General features: G+C 49.7%; 1 protein-coding gene across 8 annotated transcripts in view; it reads right to left on the bottom strand.

The window, feature by feature from the left end:
* STS (steroid sulfatase) overlaps positions 1-21,672 on the bottom strand; it is a 371,683-nt gene that overhangs the window by 281,449 nt on the left and 68,562 nt on the right. For all 8 annotated transcript variants that reach the window (XR_012067470.1, XM_072956013.1, XM_031671240.2 and 5 more), the window contains 4 exons: positions 20,366-20,487; positions 20,154-20,276; positions 19,269-19,692; positions 7,504-7,640 (listed from right to left, as the gene is read on the bottom strand). Coding sequence is in view for 7 of the 8 variants with exons in the window: in XM_072956013.1 (XP_072812114.1) it covers positions 7,504-7,640; positions 19,269-19,692; positions 20,154-20,276; positions 20,366-20,487 (806 nt within the window). In the remaining variant the exon portion in view is untranslated. The remainder of the gene's footprint in view (positions 1-7,503; positions 7,641-19,268; positions 19,693-20,153; positions 20,277-20,365; positions 20,488-21,672) is intronic.

Below are 21,672 nucleotides of genomic sequence, written 5' to 3'. Positions count from 1 at the left end.
TTAAACTCTACAGAGCACAATTTTTAAAAAAATAATTGAAGTAGAAAGTTGACTGACAGTATTGTGTTATTTTCAGGTGTACATCTAAGTGATTCAGTTATATACATACATACATATATATATATATATATATATATATATATATATATACACACACACACATTTTTTCAGATGACTTTCCGTTATAGGTTATTACAAGATATTGAGTATGGTTCCCTGTGCTGTACAGTAGGACCTTGTTGTTTATCTGTTTTATGTATCTCCTAATCCTATACTCCTAATTTACCCCTGCTTCAACTCCTTTTCTCTTTTGGTAAACGTAAGTTTGTTTTCTACGTCCATGAGTCTGTTTCTGTTTTGTATATAGATTCACTTAATTTTTTTTATATTTGGATATGAAACTTATCCTTCTTTGACTTATTTTGGCTAGTATGATAATCTCTAGGTCCGTCCATATTGCTGCAAATGACAATACTTAATTTTTTAGGGCTGAATAGTATTCCATTGTATAAACACACCACATTTTCTTTATCCAGTCATCTGTCAATGGACATTTAGGTTGTTTCCATGACTTTGCTATTGTAAATAGTGCTGCTATGAATATTGGGGTGCACATATGTTTTCAAATTGCAGTTTTCATCTTTTCTGAATACATGCCCAGGAGTGGGACTGCTGGATCATAAGGTAAATCTATTTTTAGTTTTTTAAGGAATCTCCATACTGTTTTCCACAGTGGCTGCACCAAACTGCATTCCCACCAGCAGTGTAGGAGGGTTCCCCTTTCTCCACAGCCTCTCCAGCATTTATCATTCGTGGACTTTTGAATGATGGCCATTCTGACTGGTGTGAGGTGATACCTCACTGTAGTTTTGATTTGCATTTCTCTAATAATCAGCAATATTGAGCATTTCTTTATGTGCAGCACATTTTTAAACAAAAGTGCAAGTTAAAAAAACACATCTAAGAATTCACACAACACCTAACGTTTGCTTGCAGAAAGACCAGGAGATGCATGTGTGCTTTCCTTCAGGAGTTGAGGAGTTTTATGATGGAACCCCTTCACGTTCTGGTTCCTATGACCTCAAAGTGCACCCCAGCACAGCTCACCATCACGGGCACCATGGCTACAACGTGACAACGATCCACGTGTCATGAGCACCTAGCTCTCAATACCGCCTTGGCGTCACGGAGCCGACAGATGGGGCTCTGCTGCACAGAGCTGGGAGCCAGCACGCTCTTAGTGTACGTGGACCATCCCCCTTCTCTCCCTGAAACCGGTTAAAAACCTGGTTCTCTGGCTGGTGACCAACCCCTGAAATAATTTCCAAGCCTCAACTGTGAGTGTCTGTCTGATGCAACTGGAAGTTCAGCTCATGAACATGTGGTCCCTAACGGCTCTACATTTCTCCTCATAAAGCCCACCACTGGCCTGCCACCCTCGCTCCCCAGCTGTAGACCTTCACTCTGAAAGTGAATGAAGCCACTCAGCCGTAACCATCGCAGAACGGCCGAGCTCGCCATCTCTGCTGCATCTCTGTCACAGCAAAGGTGACCGCCGAACGCCCTGGCTTCCTGGCTCCTTGATCTCTTGACACAGTAACTTGCATCTAGTCTTTAGGTCATCATCGTAGATACACGCCACAGGTCTGGAGACACCTGGAACCCTTCTGCCTCTGACATGAAACACTTGCACCTTGTTCTAGCCTTCCACCACTTCTCCTACAATCCGGTTTAGACTCCCAGCCCATCACCTCCCAAGCCACCAGCCCCCTTCCATCCTCCTTCCCCTCCCGTACTCTGCCATCCTCGTCATTCTCTTGCCAATCACCCAAGTCCCATGCCCAGTCATCTTTTGTTCCCCGGCAAAACTTCAATTATCCATCAACGCCACGATCCTTCTTCCTGTGCCTGCGTCGGACAGAAAAGCACACACTCCGACTGATGGATGCCCACACCCAAAGCACCATTTCCAGGAAGACTGAGTTCAACACAGTATGGTAAGTCATCCTGCGTCCAAGTCCCCCCATGCTTCTTAAAAAGGAATATCCAACCTCACTTACCCCCAGCTCCCCCCAAACCCCTCACTTTGCAATCTGGTATAACCCTAAAGTTCACAGCAGTGAAATCCACTGGACCCTTTTTCTCTCTTCCTCAAATGATGTCTCAGAAGTCTTAGTTGGTGCTGACCCTCCTTCCTGGAGATGTTCCTCCCTCTGAGGCCCATGACCCCACTTCTCCTAGTCTTTCCTCTGAGTGTCTGGCTGGCCTTTCATTTTTCTTTTGGGGATTCTTCCTGATTTTCCCTTCCTTTGAATGTTCTACTGGCCCTGCCCTTCCATTTATAGGAACCCTCAGAAGTGAGCACCTGATTTTTCACACTTTAAAGAAGGTCCCATTTATCAGGAATAAGAGCTTTTAAAAATTTCAAGATGGAACACCAACGCATTGAAGGAATTCCAAGGGAAGACACAGCCTAACACTGGAATTTGACACAACATTGTAAAATGATTATAAATCAATAAAAAATGTTAAAAAAAAAAGACACAGCCTTACAGCTCAGATGACATTCTCTACAGAACAGAAGGAGGACAAAATACCCAGCACTGCTTTGGTTGGCCCCAAAATGCTAGTTTTCGAGAAGTAGGAACCCGGAGGTGGATTTGTAAACTTTTGTCCTGGATTTAGACGGAGATAAACCTTGAGTCACAAGGTGCTCAACTGTTTGTTTTTGTTTTGTTTTCTGAATTTTTATTTATTTACTGTATTTTGAGTGGGAGGTAATTAAGCTTACTTACTTATTTATGTTTAGAGAGGGCACTGGAGATTGAACCTAGGGCCCTGTGTATGCTAAGCATGTACTCTACCACCTGAGCTATACCCTCCCCCACTGTTTTTGTTTGTTTTGTTGCTTTATTTCTTTCTGTGTGTATGGGGGTAATTAGCTATAATTGTTATTTATGAAATGGAGGTACAAGAGATTGAACCCAGGACCTCATGCATGCTAAGCATGCACTCTACCACTGAGCTATTCCTTGCCCCCTCAAATGGTTTTTAATATTCTTGCAAAGCATGCCTATCCACTCCCACCGTTGGACTGGTATCCACATGTGCAAGAGAAAGCTAAGCTCGCCTAGTCATTTCAGCACCTTGGACAGGGCCTTGCAACCAACAGGCATCTGCCCTTCCTGACGCCATCTTCAAAAATTACTTAACTGGGCACCCGCTGTGGGCCTGGTCTGTAGCACCCTAAAGTAAATGTCTTCTACGTACACTCAGCCAGAGCCCCTTTGTCAGGGTAAATAAACCTATCACCGAGCAGTTACTCAATGTCCACTGCATTGCAGGCTCTGACAATGATTTTACTTACTCCACGACTCTTAGAAAGAGTCCACTTTTAAACAGACCATCCCTTGGACCCACATCCAAAAAGCCAAACCCTGGTTAGAATTATGCTGTATGTTTGAGGGACTTGGACTGACCCCCAAGGCTCCTGATCTTCAGAGTTTCCTTGTGGTTCCCGAGGCTTGTGCAACTATCCTGACCTCTTGCTAAATGAGGACCTCCAATTTACTCTCCGCTCCTCAAGACACATTTGACAGGTAGTCACACACGATCTTGACCCATGTCTTGACTATACGTCAGGCACAGAAAAGAGGGGTTCATTCTGCACCCCCCAGCTCGTCTTTCATGAATTCATCCATGACTTTTTCCTTCTGGTGGGTTCTCTGCTTCATTTCTGCGCCCACAGAAGGTGGCACCGTCCAGTGCCCCTCCAAGGGGAGAGACACCGGGAGAAACTGAGGTTGCCCTACCAGACACAGCCAGTAGGGGGTGCCACATCACAGGTCCTGAGCAACTCAACCAAACTCCTGAGGGATTCTGGGGTCCCAGTAGGATGGCTGGTGCTTCTTCCAGATTAAAAAAGAGACTCACTGTTTTCATTGGAAAGAATCTCACATTAGTCACTGGGTCCCAACCCTCAGAAGTGACAGAGGTTTGTTTTTTTAATTGGAAGGTTTGATTTGAAGCCAGAGATTTATTTTCACAATTGCTTCATTGTATTCTCGACTTGCATTCCTCTTTGTAGGAGAGAGAATTTGCTAGTCTCATCCCAAGCAGGTGCTGGTTTTAGATTCCTTCACGTGGTTCTATGAATAGCACGGGGTTCTTAATAAAAGCTAACACAGGCAAATGCCACCTGACACTCTGGAGCCGTGAGCGCTGCAAACGGATGTGGCACAGACAAGAAAGCACTGGCTGGGACCGCCTCCAAGCCTCCCATCCCTCCACCTGCTCCCTCTGTCCCCTCCCACCACCCATTCACAGGTCTCAGGTAAATGTCACTGCATTTCCGAATGAAGGAAAACAGCTAGAATGGCTCCCACCCAAAATAACTGGTGTGCATTTGAGAACACCACGATTTCACCCACCCGCTCTTCCTCCCCTAAAGCTCTGCAGCTTGGGAATTAATTGAGGTTGAAAATCAGACTTGCAATAGTGCCACGACTGCCCAAAGGCTTCACTTGTAAGTGTGTCCTGCTGCAATGATGAGGGAGGCCATCGGCCATATACAGGGACCTTTCCCTTTTCAAACCGCTCAAGAATTATGTGCACCTCAGCCATTCGTTCCCTTCTGCTCTGGGTTCTTATGAGATCGCCTGGAAGAATCTTAAACACCTTAGCAGCGCCTCAATTCTCTTAAGCCAGGGTTTTACCGTCATTGCATTTTAATTTCTGTATCCAAAAATTAAAAAAAAATAAAGAGGCACAGAGTGGGCATCTAATAAAGGTGATGAACGAAGGAACCAGCTCTTCCCCTGTGATTTATTGTTGACTGTGTGCACTATGACACTACACCGATGTGGCCTTTCCGGTTACCTGGAAAGCCATGGAGGGAGGTGGACCAGACTTCAGGCGACTGCATTCGGATGGGGGCCAACTGCTCATGCATTGTGTGACCTGAGGCAGGTGCACTCAGCCTTCTGCAAGCCTCCCCCTGCCTCACCCACAGAACAGGAGTGATGCCCCGACTGTCGCCAGCACAAAGGGAGGGGATGCCCGGGAAGTCCCGGGCCAGGTGCGGGGAACATGCGCTCAGCAGACGGTAGCTGTGACGACTAGAACGGGCCCACCCCTTGAATTGCACGGTGGTGTTCAAGCTCCAGGTCTGCAGCCACCACGAGACCCCTGGCGTAGCCCTCACACCACAGCTGTGTGGCCAGTTCTTCCGGTGTTATTATAACGCAAGCTAGAACGATCGTGCCACTAAGAACAAGACGCTGCGGCACCAGGATGTGGGGCGGGGGTGGGGCTGGCCGTGGAGGACAATTCAATAACAAAGGTGGGTTTTAGGAACACGGCTTTACCGGGACAGAGAAACCTGCAGAGGAGAAAGTTATGCTCCGTAGAAAGACGCTGCCTCCAGGCATTCTGAAAGGAAATGCTCTCAGGGACAGAGATCTGCCCTCTCTAGCTGACTGCTTCTCTCTTAGCGGCTCCCGGTGCTGGGTGCATTCCTTTTTAAGCCAATATCCCCATGTTATTTTATGACATGATTATTCAAAACGCTAGTCTCCTTCTCTGGGATACTGAAAGAAAGAATATTCCTGGAAAGAAAGAATATTCCTCAAGCTGCTCAGAGGTACTGGATTTGTAAAACAACAGACACCCTGAGAAATAAACGGGACGGCTTAAGGGAAAGATTTCATTTTTTGGCGAAAAAGAAACAACACAATTCTCTAGTAGTATGATATCAGGGGCTAACGCAGATCTCAAAGATTAGACGCACCAGTAGCAGGAAAGCATTGGAAGTCAGACTTTTTAAGGAGTCAGGGTAGGCATATGAGCTGCTCTAATTAAATAAAACTTCATCAGTCAGTGCAATGCAAGCAGCCTGAGCTCGCTCCGTAGCCAACAAACGTTGGAGAGCCGCAGACAAAACCTGTTACATTAACATGTAACACTCATTAAAGAGATAAAATATGCTACGGATTCACACTGCGGAATAGTCTACTGGTTCACAGTACCAAGGTGTGGACGACGTGAACTAATTTCCATGCGACGTTCTCAGAAGGAAAGATGACTCAGGCAGGCTTGTACTGGTGTCTGTCAAAGCTCCGAGCATAATGCGTTCTCCTTACGAATCTCATTAGGGGGGGTGTTCTGTTTTGTTTTTCCTAGTACGTATCCATCATTTGTACTCACTTCTGTTATCCACTAACATCACAGAGATCGTTAGGGAAGAAAGACACTGAGAACTTGCCTCGTCTGAATTCTCCACCCGGCCCAGAGATCGAAGACACCTTTCAAGTTCACAGAGATCGTTAAAGCAAGAGCTAGAACCTTGAATAGCGGTGCAGCCATCTTGTCCGGAAGACCGTGCTCCCACCGAGATGGAGACGAAACAAAACAACGCTTGCTCTTGTAATCAACACAGTTGGTGGCCCTCACGAAATGCAGTATGCTGCTTAAAACAAACCAACAGGAGAACTCTGTGGCCATGCTCAAGTATCTCTAAAACATCTAGATTCCAAAACTGTCCAATCAGTGGACAAGAAGAAAAGGAAGTAGGAACGAGACACGGAAAAAAGGAAATAGAGAAAAATCTTAAGCAACCTGGTTGACGGTGCCATTTGCTCAATTTTGTCCAATTTTGTCCAATTTTTCCCGGCCAGACCGAGCAATGTTACCGTGAGAGACACAGTACAAGACAGGAACCGAGTGAGAAGTACAGAGCCCACTGATCTGGCCTCCCTGTGCTGAACCCACGTACTCTGGCTACACCCACATCCTGGAACAGACCCGAGACGGCTCAGCTGTGCGGAAGAATGCAGGTCTCCACCATCTCATGTAGATGTGCGAGACACAATTTTAAAGGGAAAACCCTAAAAAAGACGTCCTTCTGGCACCTCTGAAAAAAAATGCCACCATTTCTCAGAAACAGGGTAACCTCTTAGGAAAAGGAGAAGGGACGCAGGGAACGAGGTGGTCGTTGCAGCAAGAAGAACACAAGGTCCAGGAGAAGCAGGCATGGTGTGAGCTAACAGCAGCCTTGGAGGACCCCGTGGCTATGGCACTGAGAGCCTCTGTACCCCAAATCCACCATGGACCTAGCTTTGCGAAAGGCAAGGGATTGCTCATATTTAATTGCTAAAAGAATAAAGCTATGAGAAGGATTAACGCTTTAATTCCCTTTCTTCATTAATCTCTTCCATCACCAGCCCCCACCCCCAAGACACAGACTCCCCCTGGTGCCGTATCCGTTGGCAACTGCAAATCACGCACTCGGGGCTGAGATGCTTTCTACACTCTGTTTACCTTTCATTATTAGTGTTTGTTTGGTTACCCTTTTTGAAAAGACAAAACAAAGAACAAAAAAAAAAAAAACACATGCTGTCTCTGAAGGCGTCAGGGGCACGGCTGGAAACTCAACGGAAGTCAACTAGAAGCAACAAAAGACTGAACCGCATTTGAAGGGCAGACTGAAGACAGAGGTCCACATACCCACACTCCAATCCATCTCCTCCGCAGCGTCCCCGTAAGCGCCGTGTTTACTTTTGCCGGCAAAGTCCTCGCTGGAGAAGAGAGCCGTGTGCACTTGCAGGTAAGACAGGACCAGCAGGAAAGGTGTCTCAGCATTCCTGCGAGGGGAAAAAAAAATCCCAGAGCCAAATAAGCACGTCGGCCACCGTTCTGACTAGGGTCCACCTACGATTGCACGAGGCCATTTGAGAATTCAGGAACCACCACCAAAGGACACCTAATATCGAATCTCTGATTCAGGGGAAGAGAAGCCTCTACAGGTAACGCACGATGACCTTCTACAGACCAGCACACTGAAGTGCTACGTCCTTGAATGAAGAAAAGCACCAGAGAACCACCTGCATTTTCTTTTTTTTTTTTAAATTGAATTCTGCTCTTCCCTCTCTGTATGAGATGTATATGAATGCAAGCACCTTCAGAAGAGGACCCTCTCCGGAATATACATACAGAAGTAGTTGACACTGGACACACTCAAGTGTCTTGACAGCATCTTGCTTCGTCAACCACTCACGTCTACATCTTTCCAACGCCAAGCCAACTCTGCCTTCCGCCATCCTGCCCACCTTCTCCTACGGAGCAGGTGTCCCATAATGAATGCTCAACGGCCAACGCTGAGTTCTGGAAGTTAAACGGACCTTCTGGAAGTTAAACGGACCGTTCTCTGAACCAGCCTAAATCATCAGTGCTTTCGTCGAGAGGGACGAATGGTGTTGCAAAAGCATTTCGTAATTCACAGTGCACCTAAACCTACCCTGCTGGAACTGATTTCCTGAGGGTTTTTTTTTTTTTTTGACACAGAGGTACTGGAGACTGAACCCAGGACCTCGCACATGCTCAGCACACGCTCTACCGCTGAGCTACACCCCCACCCACGTTGGAACTGCTGCGGATGGAAAGATGCTGAAGAGTTTTAAGCCATTCCCGAGGTGCACCTGGGGCCCTTCTGGACCCCTGCTAGGCAGCCCAGTTACTGTGTGGGTCTCTGGCCACTTTGAAGGGATCACACCCCATGTTCAACATCTTTGCTGGCAAGTACAAGTTCTAAAGAAATAATCTATTTAATTAAGTCACCAGTGCTTTTATAAGTTTACTTAATGCCCTAACCCCTCACGACACCCGACAGACTTCTGCACACAGTGTGGCCTCATCATACCCAAAACTGTATCAAATTTAGGAATTGGGTAACTGGGTAGCACGTCTGCAATGACTTTACTTCCAATATGCAAATTGATGACACGCTGATGAACGCGTTTTTAATTTCCTAACGCGAATGCAGCTTCGGTTCCTGCAGTCGCTGCAGCACCCGCAAGCCAGCTGTTCACACCTCTGGGGTAGGTAGCGCTTGCTCAAGGGCGCCCGCCTTTTGAAACAAAAAAGAAGCACAGCCTGCCACAGTCGGGGTGAGCCAGGCACGGCCCGTGCTCGGAAAACAGACTGAACTCAGCAACTGCTTGTGAATCAGCCGCGTCGTGTTTTCTAGGTCCAGGGCTCGGAGATGCATTCTGCCTTGTTTTTTCTCTTACAAGAGTATATGGTGAAGGAATGTCATTATTATTTCACAACTGAGAAAGTACATGCGCACACACACGCACACACACACACACACACACACAAAGGCTGTAAGCAGCTTGTCCCACATCTCCCAGCAACTGAAGTTTGAAGGCAAGAGAATAAGAACGCACAGCCTCTGCTCTGTAACTGTTCCTCCCCAGAAAGAAGAGGTATTTTTGTTTAAAAGAAGCACGCAAGCTGTCTTCCTAGCTGATAATCTGTATGTGAGAATGTGTCCCAAAGGCGTCCCGTGAGCTGCTTCCAAGGGTTTGTATCCTTGAAGAACCTGGAAGAATGAGACGAAGCCATGGCACACTGAGGACTTCCGCACACAAGGAGGTCTGTGACGTGTCCGTCCGGGTCGCTCTGGGGCGCAAGCATAGCCATGCTTGGACAAGCTGTACCTCCTTCTCAAAAAGCAGACGAGGGCCCTAAAAACTGGCTTGGAGTTCCCAAAACAAACACAAAATTACCCTCTTTCTACTCGTCCCTAAATAGAAAAGCTACACTACGCACGGGTACCATCTCAGTACGATCTCGGGCTCATCTGTTCTCCCGCTTATTTTTAGAGTTAAGGAAGACAGATAAGGAAGCTTTAAAAAGTCAAGTCTTCCCAGGGCATAGCTGGTCATAGCTGGAAATGCAAGATGTGACTGGCAGTATGTGCTGAGAACGAACAACGACTGTGTGCCTAGCAACTTGGACAAAAAAGAAAACAGCTGAAGGAAGAGGCGGCCAACAACGTCACTGGTGTTTTATAGCATCACAGGGGTCACAAGATGCAGGCATGTCAACACATGCGGTGAGAATGAGAGAGTCAAGGATCAAGTCGGCACAACAAGGCAATGAGGGAGGCCGAGGTAAACGTCTTTCACGATGAGCGCAGGAAGAACGGTCAAGTTGCGTCCAAGTCCAAGACAGAACAAACACTCTGGAGTTCCTTCAAGCACCGTGGAATGTGACTTCTGTCTTGGAATGGAGGGGGACCCTCGGTGGAAGGGGAGAGGCCCATTCATGCACTGATTATCAATATGAACCCGTGTGGAGAATTATGGCCCTAACATCTCTCTACCATCCAGTAGAATCCACATCACAGGGACCAGACAAGGGCATCCAAGCAGAGTGATTCGTTTTCATACACGAAAACAACCCTGGAGCACTTAAGAAAGCGCACCTGGCTTGCAAAAACACCGAAGCACAAAATGCACCACCCCAGAACAGAGGAGTGATCCGTGGAACGCAGGCCTGCGGGCTGGACCGACAGCCATCACCGCTGGGCTGTGACTGACAGCTGGCTCTCGGAGGAAGGAACACTTCCTTAGCCATATCCTTTGAGACAGTGGGAAAAGCCACCACTGTCACGGCCAGGCTCACGGTGACGGCCCAGGACTCTCTTCCTTGCTGTGACCTTGAAAACTAAGTGACACTCGAGCAAGTTGCTGGGAGGGAGAGTTCTCCGTAACAGCTTAACTCCTTTTTTTTTTTTATTAGCTGGAGCACTTCAGTAAACAAGTCTTGAGAATTTATTGCTACTGTCTCACACGCTGTGTGAGAAGATAGAACTTTCAGCTGCTACACGCCTTCCCACTCTCTTTGTTAAAAATACAGAAGGCAGCTCTGCATCTCCCCAGCAACCTGCAATCACTTCAGTCTCAGAGTCGGAAGATTTACATCCCGTCCACGCTGGAGTGAAATCCAGACAAGAGGATGGTGCCAGTGTCATTTTTCTTTTCTGTCCGCCACGATGCTCTTGAATATCATCTTCCTCTTTGGAGATTCTGACCTTTATTTTTCAACAAGCATCCGCACTTGAGTCGGCACCGTAGGGAATAATTGGAATGCAAATAGGGATGTCTGTGGATTCCTTCGGAGAGCCCTCGGATGCTGGCGACCCGAGCGAGGCATCAACCAAACAGTGGCTCCGGCAGCCATCCAGCTGGAGCCCGTGTGACCGCCACTCTGTATGTGCATAGATGGACATGCCCAGCTGTTCATTTCCTCCATCCAAGGCTGGCACATCGATCCTCCTGACCCAACACCAGGCACTAAAAATATAAAGGTAAGCTGGACCAGACCCTGCCACCTGCGACCCACAGACAAAACCATTAGTAACTGGTCTGAGCTACTTTCAGTGCTATGACAGAGCACATCAGAGGACGGACTCAGAGAAGGAGAGGAAATTTCTACCTGGCAGGGGTCAGAATGTGCTCCCAGAGAGAGAGAGACCTCAAAGGTCACTGCAGTGCAACGGGGTACGTGAACTCTTTCCATAAACACGCCGGCATCTGAGCTCTTGTCCCCGTAAGATGTTCAGAGATTCAGAGGTGGGACGGTGGCACAGACATTACCTGGGTATTCACCTGGTGAGCTAAAAGCACAGTGTCTATGGCGTGGGGCCCCAAATTACTCATTCAATAATTCAGAGTACTTTTTTTTTTTAAAAACAAAAACCCCCATAGGCAAGGACTTTTACCAGCAAGGGAAAGATACTGTGAACAGGTAGATAGCTGAGGTGGGGTGTGGGGGCAGCGAAGGCTGGTAACAATTTTAACTTTGTCTACCTTTTTTACCCTGCTTCAATGTTTTTCCAAAGTAGCATGTGCTATGTTCATAACCAGAGAAAAATGAAGATCTATCTTAGATATTAAAAAGTTGACAGAAAAACTAGGACAGCCACCTCGTCCCCACAAAGACAGAGGTGGAAGAGAGGGACAGCCAGGTCTGAAAGCTGAGGTGTGTAACGGGACCTACGATGCTGCCTTGCGTTTTGTGTCACTTGCATCCCTCCAGCTACAAACAGCACGCCAGCTTCCCCACGATGACCTCATCCATTAAGGCTCACAACGGGCTCTCTTTGTGCCAGGATCGTTCATGGACAGATTTCTCCGTGGCTCGGTAATATTCCTACCAAATACATGGCTTTTTTTACCCACTGTGGAGTAAACTGAGGAAGCCAGCCTACAGATACCATCCATAACCCCCCTCCACCCCCCCACACCCGCTCTGAACTTTAATCACGGTGCCCGCGTTCATCCACTCGCCCCACCAGGGAACAGGCAGAGGAAAGATTCTTTGGGGGCTTCTGGCTTTAAATTACCTGCTGTGCAGTCCTCAAGGATCCTAACCCAGAGAGGGGAAGACACTGAACACTGGGGAGGGGAGAGAGTCAAACTTTCCCTATGAAAGAAGTAAGGATGGAGCATCACTGTACTAGGACATGGGGCACCGAGGAAGAAGACCGAGTCCCACACTGCCTCTGGAGAACCAGCCGTGTCTCTGCTTAGTTCCTAGCAGAGTTACCATGGTCTGGACGGGCCCTTCTTCTAGGCCCTTCTCACCTGCGTCTTCTCTTCCCCCTCCCCCTCCTCCTCTTCCTTCTCCAAGTCCATCCATGTCCCCTTGGGTCCCTGGCGAAGATGACAGACTCCCAGCACACTGACAAGAGACACTGTCCACTCTGAGCTTCCGACACGGAGACCCTGTGTCTTTGGAGGAGCCGTCGGTTAAGTGGACGCAAGGATCCTTGCAGACCATCTCTGGGGACAATGCAGGTGGGCGGTGAGTGGGGACCGCCCAGCCTAAGAGTTGGTCGCGACTTGTTCTGGAAGCACCTAGGGGAAGCATGGCTGCCTGAGGGATGCCAGCCGCTCAGCAGCGTCTTACAAGGAAGGGGGCACAGCCCAGTGGACGGGGCGCCTCCTTGGATGGACCCTCCACGGAAAACAAACAAGGAAGCCTGTGAGAAGCCCAGCACAGTCCCTCTGCCCTGTTTGGGACACCTCTGTCAGTTTGACGCACAGTATAAACACAGGCCCCCTCTTCTACAGGCTCCCTCCCCGCCCGGAGACAGGAAAGAAACATTGAAAGGCCGTGAGCCGACGGCCCTCATGCTCACCGGAGAGAACGTGGGAAATGCGTGTACCTGGGACCCGTTCCAAAGCACGGTGCTTGTACCCACTCACTGAGCATGGGGACACAGGGCTAAAAACCCGAGCTAGTATTTAAAAAATTGAGACCCTTGCCGTTTAGAAAAATTCTCCCCAAACAGCTCCCCTTTGCAAAATACTTCTGATTTCTGACTTGTCTGGCAGGTTGGGAAGTCAGGAGCACCGGCCCACATGCCTGCGGGATCGCGGGCAGCTGGGGCCCTCAGGACTCAGCAGCCTGAATGAGGTGGGCCAAGTGCAGCCCCCATGGCCCCCAGACTCGCACCTCACATCAGGTGTTTCCTCGCCAGCTGGGGCCCCTGCGTACCTGTCCTTCAAAATCTATTACAGCAAAGCTCACCTTTCCTGGTTCCAGTCTGGGTCATAATCCCAGGGCTTGAAAGGGATCTGAGCGTTGGATGAAACAGGGGTGGTCTGAGAGCGCTCTGTGCACGCCCCGTTCAGGGAGGTGTGCCGTGGACCCGGACCCCGTGTGGCTGAAGACAAACCTCCTCTATGACCACGTTCAGCTTGCGGTTGGCTCAGCCCGAATGAGGGGGCGCATCCAAAGGACACTCCCAACTCTAAATTAATATCCCGCTGGACCATCAAAGTGACAAGCCAGTCAAGTACCATGTGCCTCTATGGAACAAGAACATTCCTTAATTATTTAACCTTTCCACTCTTGAGAGTGTGTGCATGTGTATGTGTGTGTGTCCCTGTGTGTCCCTTCATCTTCAATTTGATTTACTCTTCTCCCCATGAATTAAAAATCAGTGTCGCCCCTATTCCTTTCTGGCTTAATCTCTTCTCTGAACTAACAAAATCATCCCACAATCCCTTTTCTCAAAAGCACCTCTGGGTCAGCTCACAGCCATCCATCACGGCCACTTACACCATCGCCCAGCTGGACCTGGGAAAGGCCGGGTTGGAGGTGCTCTGTAAACGCATCTCAGGATCCGGATGGAGCCAAATGATGATGCAACGGAACAAGAGAAAAGGTCAAAGCTCCCGATGATGCATTTCTCAGCTGTCACAGCTTTTAGGGGGTGATGATGACACAAGCCGTGCTGGTAAGAAAGGCGTATTTATTCACCACAAAACTGCAGACCCTGAAAAGTGCTACAGGCAGCTCCTCCCTGTGAGGACCCCCTGAGGGCTCAGCCTTTCCCTGTGCAGGCGATCTCCCCCTGTTACTCACCCTCCCTGTACTTCTGATGTCCCGCTGGCTTCCCCATGGAGAGAGGTCACGGACCGGTTTTTGTTAAAATCAGAAAAAGCGATCTTACAACTCTGGGGAACCAGAGATGAAAACTAGAACTCTGTGTCATTCCCAAATTTCGGATCTGTTGCCCAGCAGTCCCTAAAGGACACTGAACCCTGAGAGATATCCCCAAATGAACTCAAACGGAAGTTATTAGCATGTATTTCACTCTTGACGATAGCCTTTCAAAATACACGTGAACACACACACACACACACACACTGAATATGGTGACGCAACTTCCGTAAAGCAGGACTTTGAGAAGTGAACACTCCTGGTCAATTTCATATGAATTTATGAATCCGGTGACTGGACACCCTGAGCTACACAAATCAAGTGGGTGTGCATAAAGTCATCATCGTTTCAGAAAATTTCCTCTTCAGACGGAACACGTCTTGATTGGCAGAGAACCACACGGTGGTTTCTTTCAACTGAAACGTTTTTCTTAGCAACGAAGCACTGTTTGCACAGAATTTAAACAGGAAACCAGCCACCAAACCTGGCTGTTGACCCAGCAGAATGACCCGGATTCACCTCTCTCTTTGGGGGACCTTGGAAACATGAATGCCACTCTACCCACTGGCATCGAACCTTTGTACACGTGGCCTCGACTCAAACAAAACAAAAACTACCTTGGGAACAGAATTAACTTGGTTAAGTTCACCATCCATCACCACGCAGCCTTTATCTTCTTTTCAGGACACCCAGATCTGTCTCCCTCGCCACAGTAATGATTACACTACGCACGTGGAAGTTTGTGTAAGAGTCATTCTCCTCCAGGGCGCATTCTCCTTTTGGGGTATGAGACGCGGACTCCTCCACTTGGAGAAGGGGTGTGGAACTCCCTACCCTCTTCCGATGAATCCATACTCAGACCTTACTACTAAGATGGCAGAATAGGTGTGGAAGCAAAGAAGATGCCTAGCTCGTCATGGCTCGCTCAAGAGAGCCCTCGTGGAGAGTTATATGTGGGTTTTAATCCACGGCCGACTACTGGCTGTGCGGCTTTTGCCATCACTCACAAGTTTTCAGTCTCCAATTCTCCCACAAGAAGCCATCTCTTTACCCACCTCCCAGGGTCCCTGGGCAGCTTTGTAAGACGTGAGGGCTACGAAACGTGCCCAAGATGCTGTGCGTATCCGCAGTGCCTACCGCATGTAATTAATCCGTGCCGGTTACACGTGAACATGCCCCACGCTGGGCACCCCAGCTGGACCTGTTTCACAAAGCACGGAAGAGAGTCACGGCACGGGAGGAACGCAGGATGGCTGAAGGACCCTTCCTTCGGCGCACATGAGGGGAGTTGAGTATCTCTCAAGAAATCTACAGGTCATTCCTGCCTGCAAGAGCAACAGGGATTTCTTGCTAATTAAAGTATATTAAGGATGCCCTATGTCTTGAATTACTACACAGCTTATAACATATGGTGAGCTAATTATCTACCTCTCTAGCCATAGAAACGTCTTCCCAAGACAAATTTTATCCCTAAAAGAGTCAATTAGGGTGAGGGATCGTGGTGGAGGGCACGGTTATATATTCCAAGCCATCGCTCTCTTCAATTTGGAAGTACACACTTGTAATCCTGATGCATGGACCTGAATGCAGCTAAGCAGACCACACTTGAGAGGACCAAGAAGCAATCAAGTGCCTCCCCCTTAGGTCCCCGTCATTCGTGTCTTCCAACCTGAAGTCAGCATCTCGAGAACAAACCCTTGAGCAGAAACCATTTCAGTCCCCAGGCTCAGAGACAGAATATAAATGTTAGAAATGAGCGTTTAAATCCTTTTCCTCATCGCCTCTGACAAGTGCACTGAAGGGGAGCTGTATCCCCCCGAAAACTGTTTCCACAGCAACCCACTGAAATAAGGCACTGGTTTCGACTGGGAAATTCTGATGCCAAGGCACCTGAGTCAATCTCACAGACACTGTCATTGCTTGGATGAGCTGTCCCTGCTTCTGATGAGCCCCAAATGCGTGTCTCACAAAGCTGGTGAGACCTGCCCCAATGATTCAAGACACTCTGGTCAATGAGATAACTCATATAAATGTGTCTCTGGATCCCTGAAAACAAAAGTTTATAGAAATGGTATTGTCACCGTGGGTTATGATTCTCTGGTGTCACATTAAGGCAATTCTCTGAAGAACCGTGGACATCAGCCTTCAGCAGATCAGACATGTACCATGTAACACAGGAAGACAGTGTCACCCAGGGGAGACTTTACGGGAGATGCTTTAAATCGTTGAATCATCAGATAACAGATGCAGAAGTTTTTTTGAGAATGGCCTCGTGGTAAACACATGGCAGCATGGTCACTAATACTGACCATCTGTGCAGTGCTCCAACGTGGGCAGTGGTCATTCACTCTACAGTCACCTCTTTGAAGACTAAACCCTTAAAAAAACCCAAAAAAACCTCAGTAACCAGAACCTCCACTATGGTGTTGCTAGAACACCCGAATCTCTACTTCTGGAAGAAAATGTAAGAAACGCCGACGTAATCAAGAAAAACTGGCTGGGCTTCAACATCCCGAAGCTGATCAAATTCGCTTTGCCGCCCTCCTAAAATCATACGCTGAGGAACTCATGAAAACGTCTTGTAATCATATAAATATTCAAAGTCTGTATAGATTCAATCTTTTTCGTCCAAATACCACATGGAAAAAAAAAGTGATTCACCCTGCAAGCTGAGCAACATTCTTGATCTCTGTCATTTTGCATTGAGCTCTGAAGTATTAATCTCCTCCCTGCATGTTTCTGAGAGATGGCTGTAGACGGAGAGTGGTCCAGCTATACTGGCAAATTTGCCAAACAGCAGACTTTTTTGTGCGTTTTGGCTTAAGAGGATAGGTTTGACCTCCGTGGAACACCGTTCTACCTTGGAACGGCCCCTCTCTTGTTTATAAGACACTGCAAGTTTAACTGGCGAGGTGAAAGCTTTGTCAACCATGCAGACTGGGACCGAGGGCTGAGTCATGACATGAATGGAGTGTCACAGTCAGATATTAAAAAAACAAAAAGAAAGAAACAGAACAGTATCAGGTGGAACGCATCAGAAGTGATCACTCTACAGAGAAAATAAAATCATTTCAGGAAACTTGCGTTTCAGTTAAACACCTCTTGGGGAGGTACAGTGTTGTCACCTTCGAGCTACCCAGCAGGGATTTCCACAGAGAGGACTGGCACTCTCCACTTTCAACTGACACCCCAGGATCTCCCAACACAAAGTCTGAGGAATCGCAATTCTGCAGCTCCAGTCAAGAGCGTCTCCCCTCTCCCTTTCTTGGTCTACCTGTGGGAACTTCTAATGACCCAATTTCACTTGCCACCACGTACTAAGCTATTAAAGGCAACCCCACCACGGACAGTCCTGAGCAAGTGCCGTGCCCAGGATGTGGGTGGCCGCCCCAGGGATGCCCACCTCTGGCGTTGCGGGCAGATGGCTCGGCTTACCGAAGGCATGATGACCCAATGGTACCTCCACATGCAAAATCACAGACATAGATGTTCACGAGCATGACGGCCAGGTAACACCTCCCCCTTCTCTAAAGAGTCGAATTACGTTACATCATTCAACGCACCATCTTAGAGGTTTCCCCACTGTCTGCTGCCTGAACAGACCTGCTCTCACGGGCGTAGCAAGGACCCACCAAGATCAAACATCTGATTTCCACATCGAGTTTCCATCTTTGTCTATCGACAGTCGTCTCACGTTACAAAGGGAACAAAACATTTTGTTTGTTTTTAACAGCCAGTGTTACTGAGAGAGACTTGTGTCAGTGTCTCTGTTCCTGGTCATCCCCTTGGCTGACTGCAGCCCCCCAAAAGTATAAACTCAAGCAGCTCTAACAGACCCCAGAGGGATCACCCAGTGTCCTCACGGGGTGGTTTTGCTCAGAAACGTGCCTAGAACACTTGGCTCTCTCCACATTGTTCACATCACGAGGGCAACGTCTACAGTCAACAACGCACAGTTCCTTTTCCTCTCTTGCTCGCCCATTGGAAGATTCAAGACTGTGTTGATACACAGTCCCCTCTTCCCACAGCTGTCATCCCACAGAGCTTCTTGGGGTGTGGCTTCACAAGCACAGGACATGGGGAAACTGGCAAAGTGTCTGTGGGGAGAGCCTACAGCATCGTTATTCCTGAGACCAGCCCCCCAGCCCCCAACACGTGCCATTTCATTTCCCCCATCCGTCCTGCAGAGAGCCAGGCTGGGGAAACCCACTAAGCATGGGAGGGGAAACATGCTGAGGAGGACCACCCCGTGCTTCTGTGAGAGCAGGAAGACAGCCAGACATGAGCAGAGAAAGGGGGACTCAGGCCAGATGGCAGGAATTGGGCAAAAAGAGAGGCAGGGGGACAAATACAGGAAAACCAACATCATGTAAGCACCAGGGGCCCCGTGGGCAGAGAAAGGAAAGCAGGAACCTCTGGGCTGATGAGTGGTCACACATTGTAGGCTGGCAAGTGCCCTGGAGGCTGACAAAAAAGGGGGAAAAGGGCAGGAATCTGCAGTGTCCGAATGTAGCCTTCTGCTCACTATGCCCTCATTACAACAAAATTAGCCTTGCAGATTAGAAGCACCCATCACGCACCGCCGCCGTGACACTTGTGATCCAGATTAAATAAGGACGAAAATCTCTCCCACCCTCGAGAAGGTGGAGTTGGGATGAAAATCAGGGAATAGGACCCCACACCCTTCCCCCCTCAATGTATTCGGCCCACTCATTTTTACACCCTGTGTAACCAACCTGCCGAAGAAACTCAGGGCAGCCGCTCACCTGAGCCTGCCCGCTCTCCCCTTGAGAGCGTCCTATCACTTCACACATCCTCACTTTACTTTCTTGACCTCTGTGTCCTATCTCTGATTTCTCTCTGCGGAGAGACAAGAACCCCATCTCCGGCAACACCCCCTCCCCCGTGGAGATACCCGAAATCACGTGTTCTGTCTCGCTGGCAGCATGGGGACCGGAGGCGACACCCACCGTTGTAGGAACTGGGCCGCATCCGCCGTCAGCCGCTGCGTGAGGTTGTCGTAGGACATGGGCTGCTGGCTGATGTCGTGGTCCCTCATCAGGAAGCAGTTCAGGGGCCGGAAGTAATGGAGGAAGGCCAGCAGGAGGACGAGGATCAGGGCGGCCAGGAAGAGGAGGCAGAAGAAGGCGGCAGGGGGCACGCGGAGCAGCCCCAGGTACTTGAGCACCGCCAGGGTGAGCAGCGTGATGCCGATGACCTGCAGGGGCGAGAAGACCAGCAGCTGGAAGGCCGCGGTGAAGACAGTGCCATCTCCAGGCTTGCAGTCCCTCAGGTTGGTCACCGGGAGCCCGTGGAAGTAGTCGAAGCCGTGGCTTAAGGGGTGGTGGCAGAAGTCGGTTCTGTTGTGACAGCTGGTCCCCAGGTGCCACTTCCCTGAGCAGAGAAATGGGCGGCACGTTTAGTCCCAGTGAACACCCTGACGTGAAGGAGCACTTCCGGCTCCCACGCACAGCAAAGCGGGCTCTTTCTGCACATCCATCCGCCAAACCCTACCCGACCACGTTCACTTCCTTTCCCACAAACAGTCCTTTCCCTCCACCCATCATCCATTTCATCGACTGAACTATCCATCCCTGTCTCCATCACCTATCTCACCTATCTTCCCATCTGTCACCCATCCATCCACACACACACACAGGTAAGGACGCCCATCTACACACTCAAATAGCACACACAGGCATGGTGCTTTGATTTAGAACTGAAATCATGTCTTCCCTATTTACAGTTGTGCAAACTGTGTCAGCAGCGTCACCCTTAAGAAGGCTGCTCTCGCGCCCTCCCCACTCTCGCACTCATCTTGTCCCGGTCCTCGCCTCCCCCTCCGCGGCCCGTACCTATTAGAGCTGTTGAATAGCCTTCCGTCTTCAGAAGCTTAGCAAACGTAATCTCACTGCGGGGAAGTCCTCCCGAAGAGGCCGAGAAGAGGAAAACCCCCACCTGGGACTGAGATGCCATCCCTGAAGCAGGAGAAATCAGCCATTAAGACGGGAGAGCCATCAAGACTGGTTGGAGGACCAGGGCCACAGTGACGGAGCCGGGAGGTTACCTGATCGGATGGGATAGCGGCCGGTCAAGAAGGCCGCCCTGCTGGGTGTGCACAGGGGGGAGGCCGCCAGGTGCTGAGTGAGTTTCACCCCCTCGCTGGCCAACCGGTCAATGTTGGGAGTCCTGGAACAAGAGACTCGCGTCATCCATCGTGACCTCGGAAAGAAAGCCTTCTCTGTGGCTTCGTAAAGCGAGTCACTTCTCAGGAACGTGGGGACGCTGAGGGCTGAGTGCAGTTGGGGAGGGGAGGGGAAGGGGAGCAGTGACACACAGCCAAGGTTCAGAGAACAAAGCCCCGCAGGGGACAACGGGGTCCAGGTCTGCCCGCTCCAGGGGCCCGACCCCACCCTGGGAGGTTCTGAGCTTCAGTTCCCCGAGGCCTGGTTTACAAGCGAGGACCCGAGTCTTGAGAATGGGCTGCTGTGAGGAGGGGGAGGGAGATGGGTCAAAGTCTCACCCTTCCCTCACCTGGGCCCCCTACCCTGTTCCCTTGTGCCCCCGAATGAAAGCTCTGGGGGCAGCCTGGCTCTTCTCTTCCCAACCACAGTCAAAGAGCAGGTCCGACCCAGCTGTCACCTGCTCTGTCTAATTTCCATGTGCCCCCAGGAAGAAGGGGGCGGTGAGGGAATTCCCTGGAGAAAGAGAGAATGGGGCCCACGTGCACCGACCAGTGGCCGGTAACAAACGGGCTCCCAGACTCCAGGACAGATGGACACATGCCAGTGTGAAACCACGACATGCGGTGAGTCACGCACACCCTCGTGGGCTCAGGGCTTTTAACACAAAATGAACCCCTGTTCGTGGGCTCACTTCTAGGATGACATGTTACGTAAGACACACCATCCTGGGGCCTCTTCTCCAGGAACGGCTGGGCCCAGAACCGCAGGAAGTCATGCCTGACCCCTCAGCACTGAGAAACGGAGGTCCGTCAGGTCTGCGACCAGGCCGAGAGGCTATCCCGCATCCCCCGAAGGGAACCCCGGCCCTTGCCTCTCTGCCAGGCTCTACGTCTTCTACACTTCAGTTCTGAGTGCAGATGTGACACCTCCCTCCCCACGGCCTCCTTGTCCGCTGGGAGGGGCCTGTCTCACGTGGAGAAGGTCCCTCTGTAGCCCCCACCAAGGTAGCCGCCTCCCGGTAACGGGATGGCGTGGCTCACCTCACTCCCCGCAAGACGGCTGCCTGAGGGGTGGGGGCCCGCATCTCGTCCCTTGCGGAACCTGTCTGTGCATCTGACTTAAACCTCCCAGTGCCTAGACTGGGCACCGAGAAATTTGATGATTCGACGCTGTGATGCTATAAAATGTA

Source organism: Vicugna pacos, chromosome X (genome assembly GCF_048564905.1).
Source record: "Vicugna pacos chromosome X, VicPac4, whole genome shotgun sequence".
Taxonomy (NCBI): Eukaryota; Metazoa; Chordata; class Mammalia; order Artiodactyla; family Camelidae; genus Vicugna; species Vicugna pacos.
This window is presented reverse-complemented; position numbering and strand designations above follow the sequence as displayed.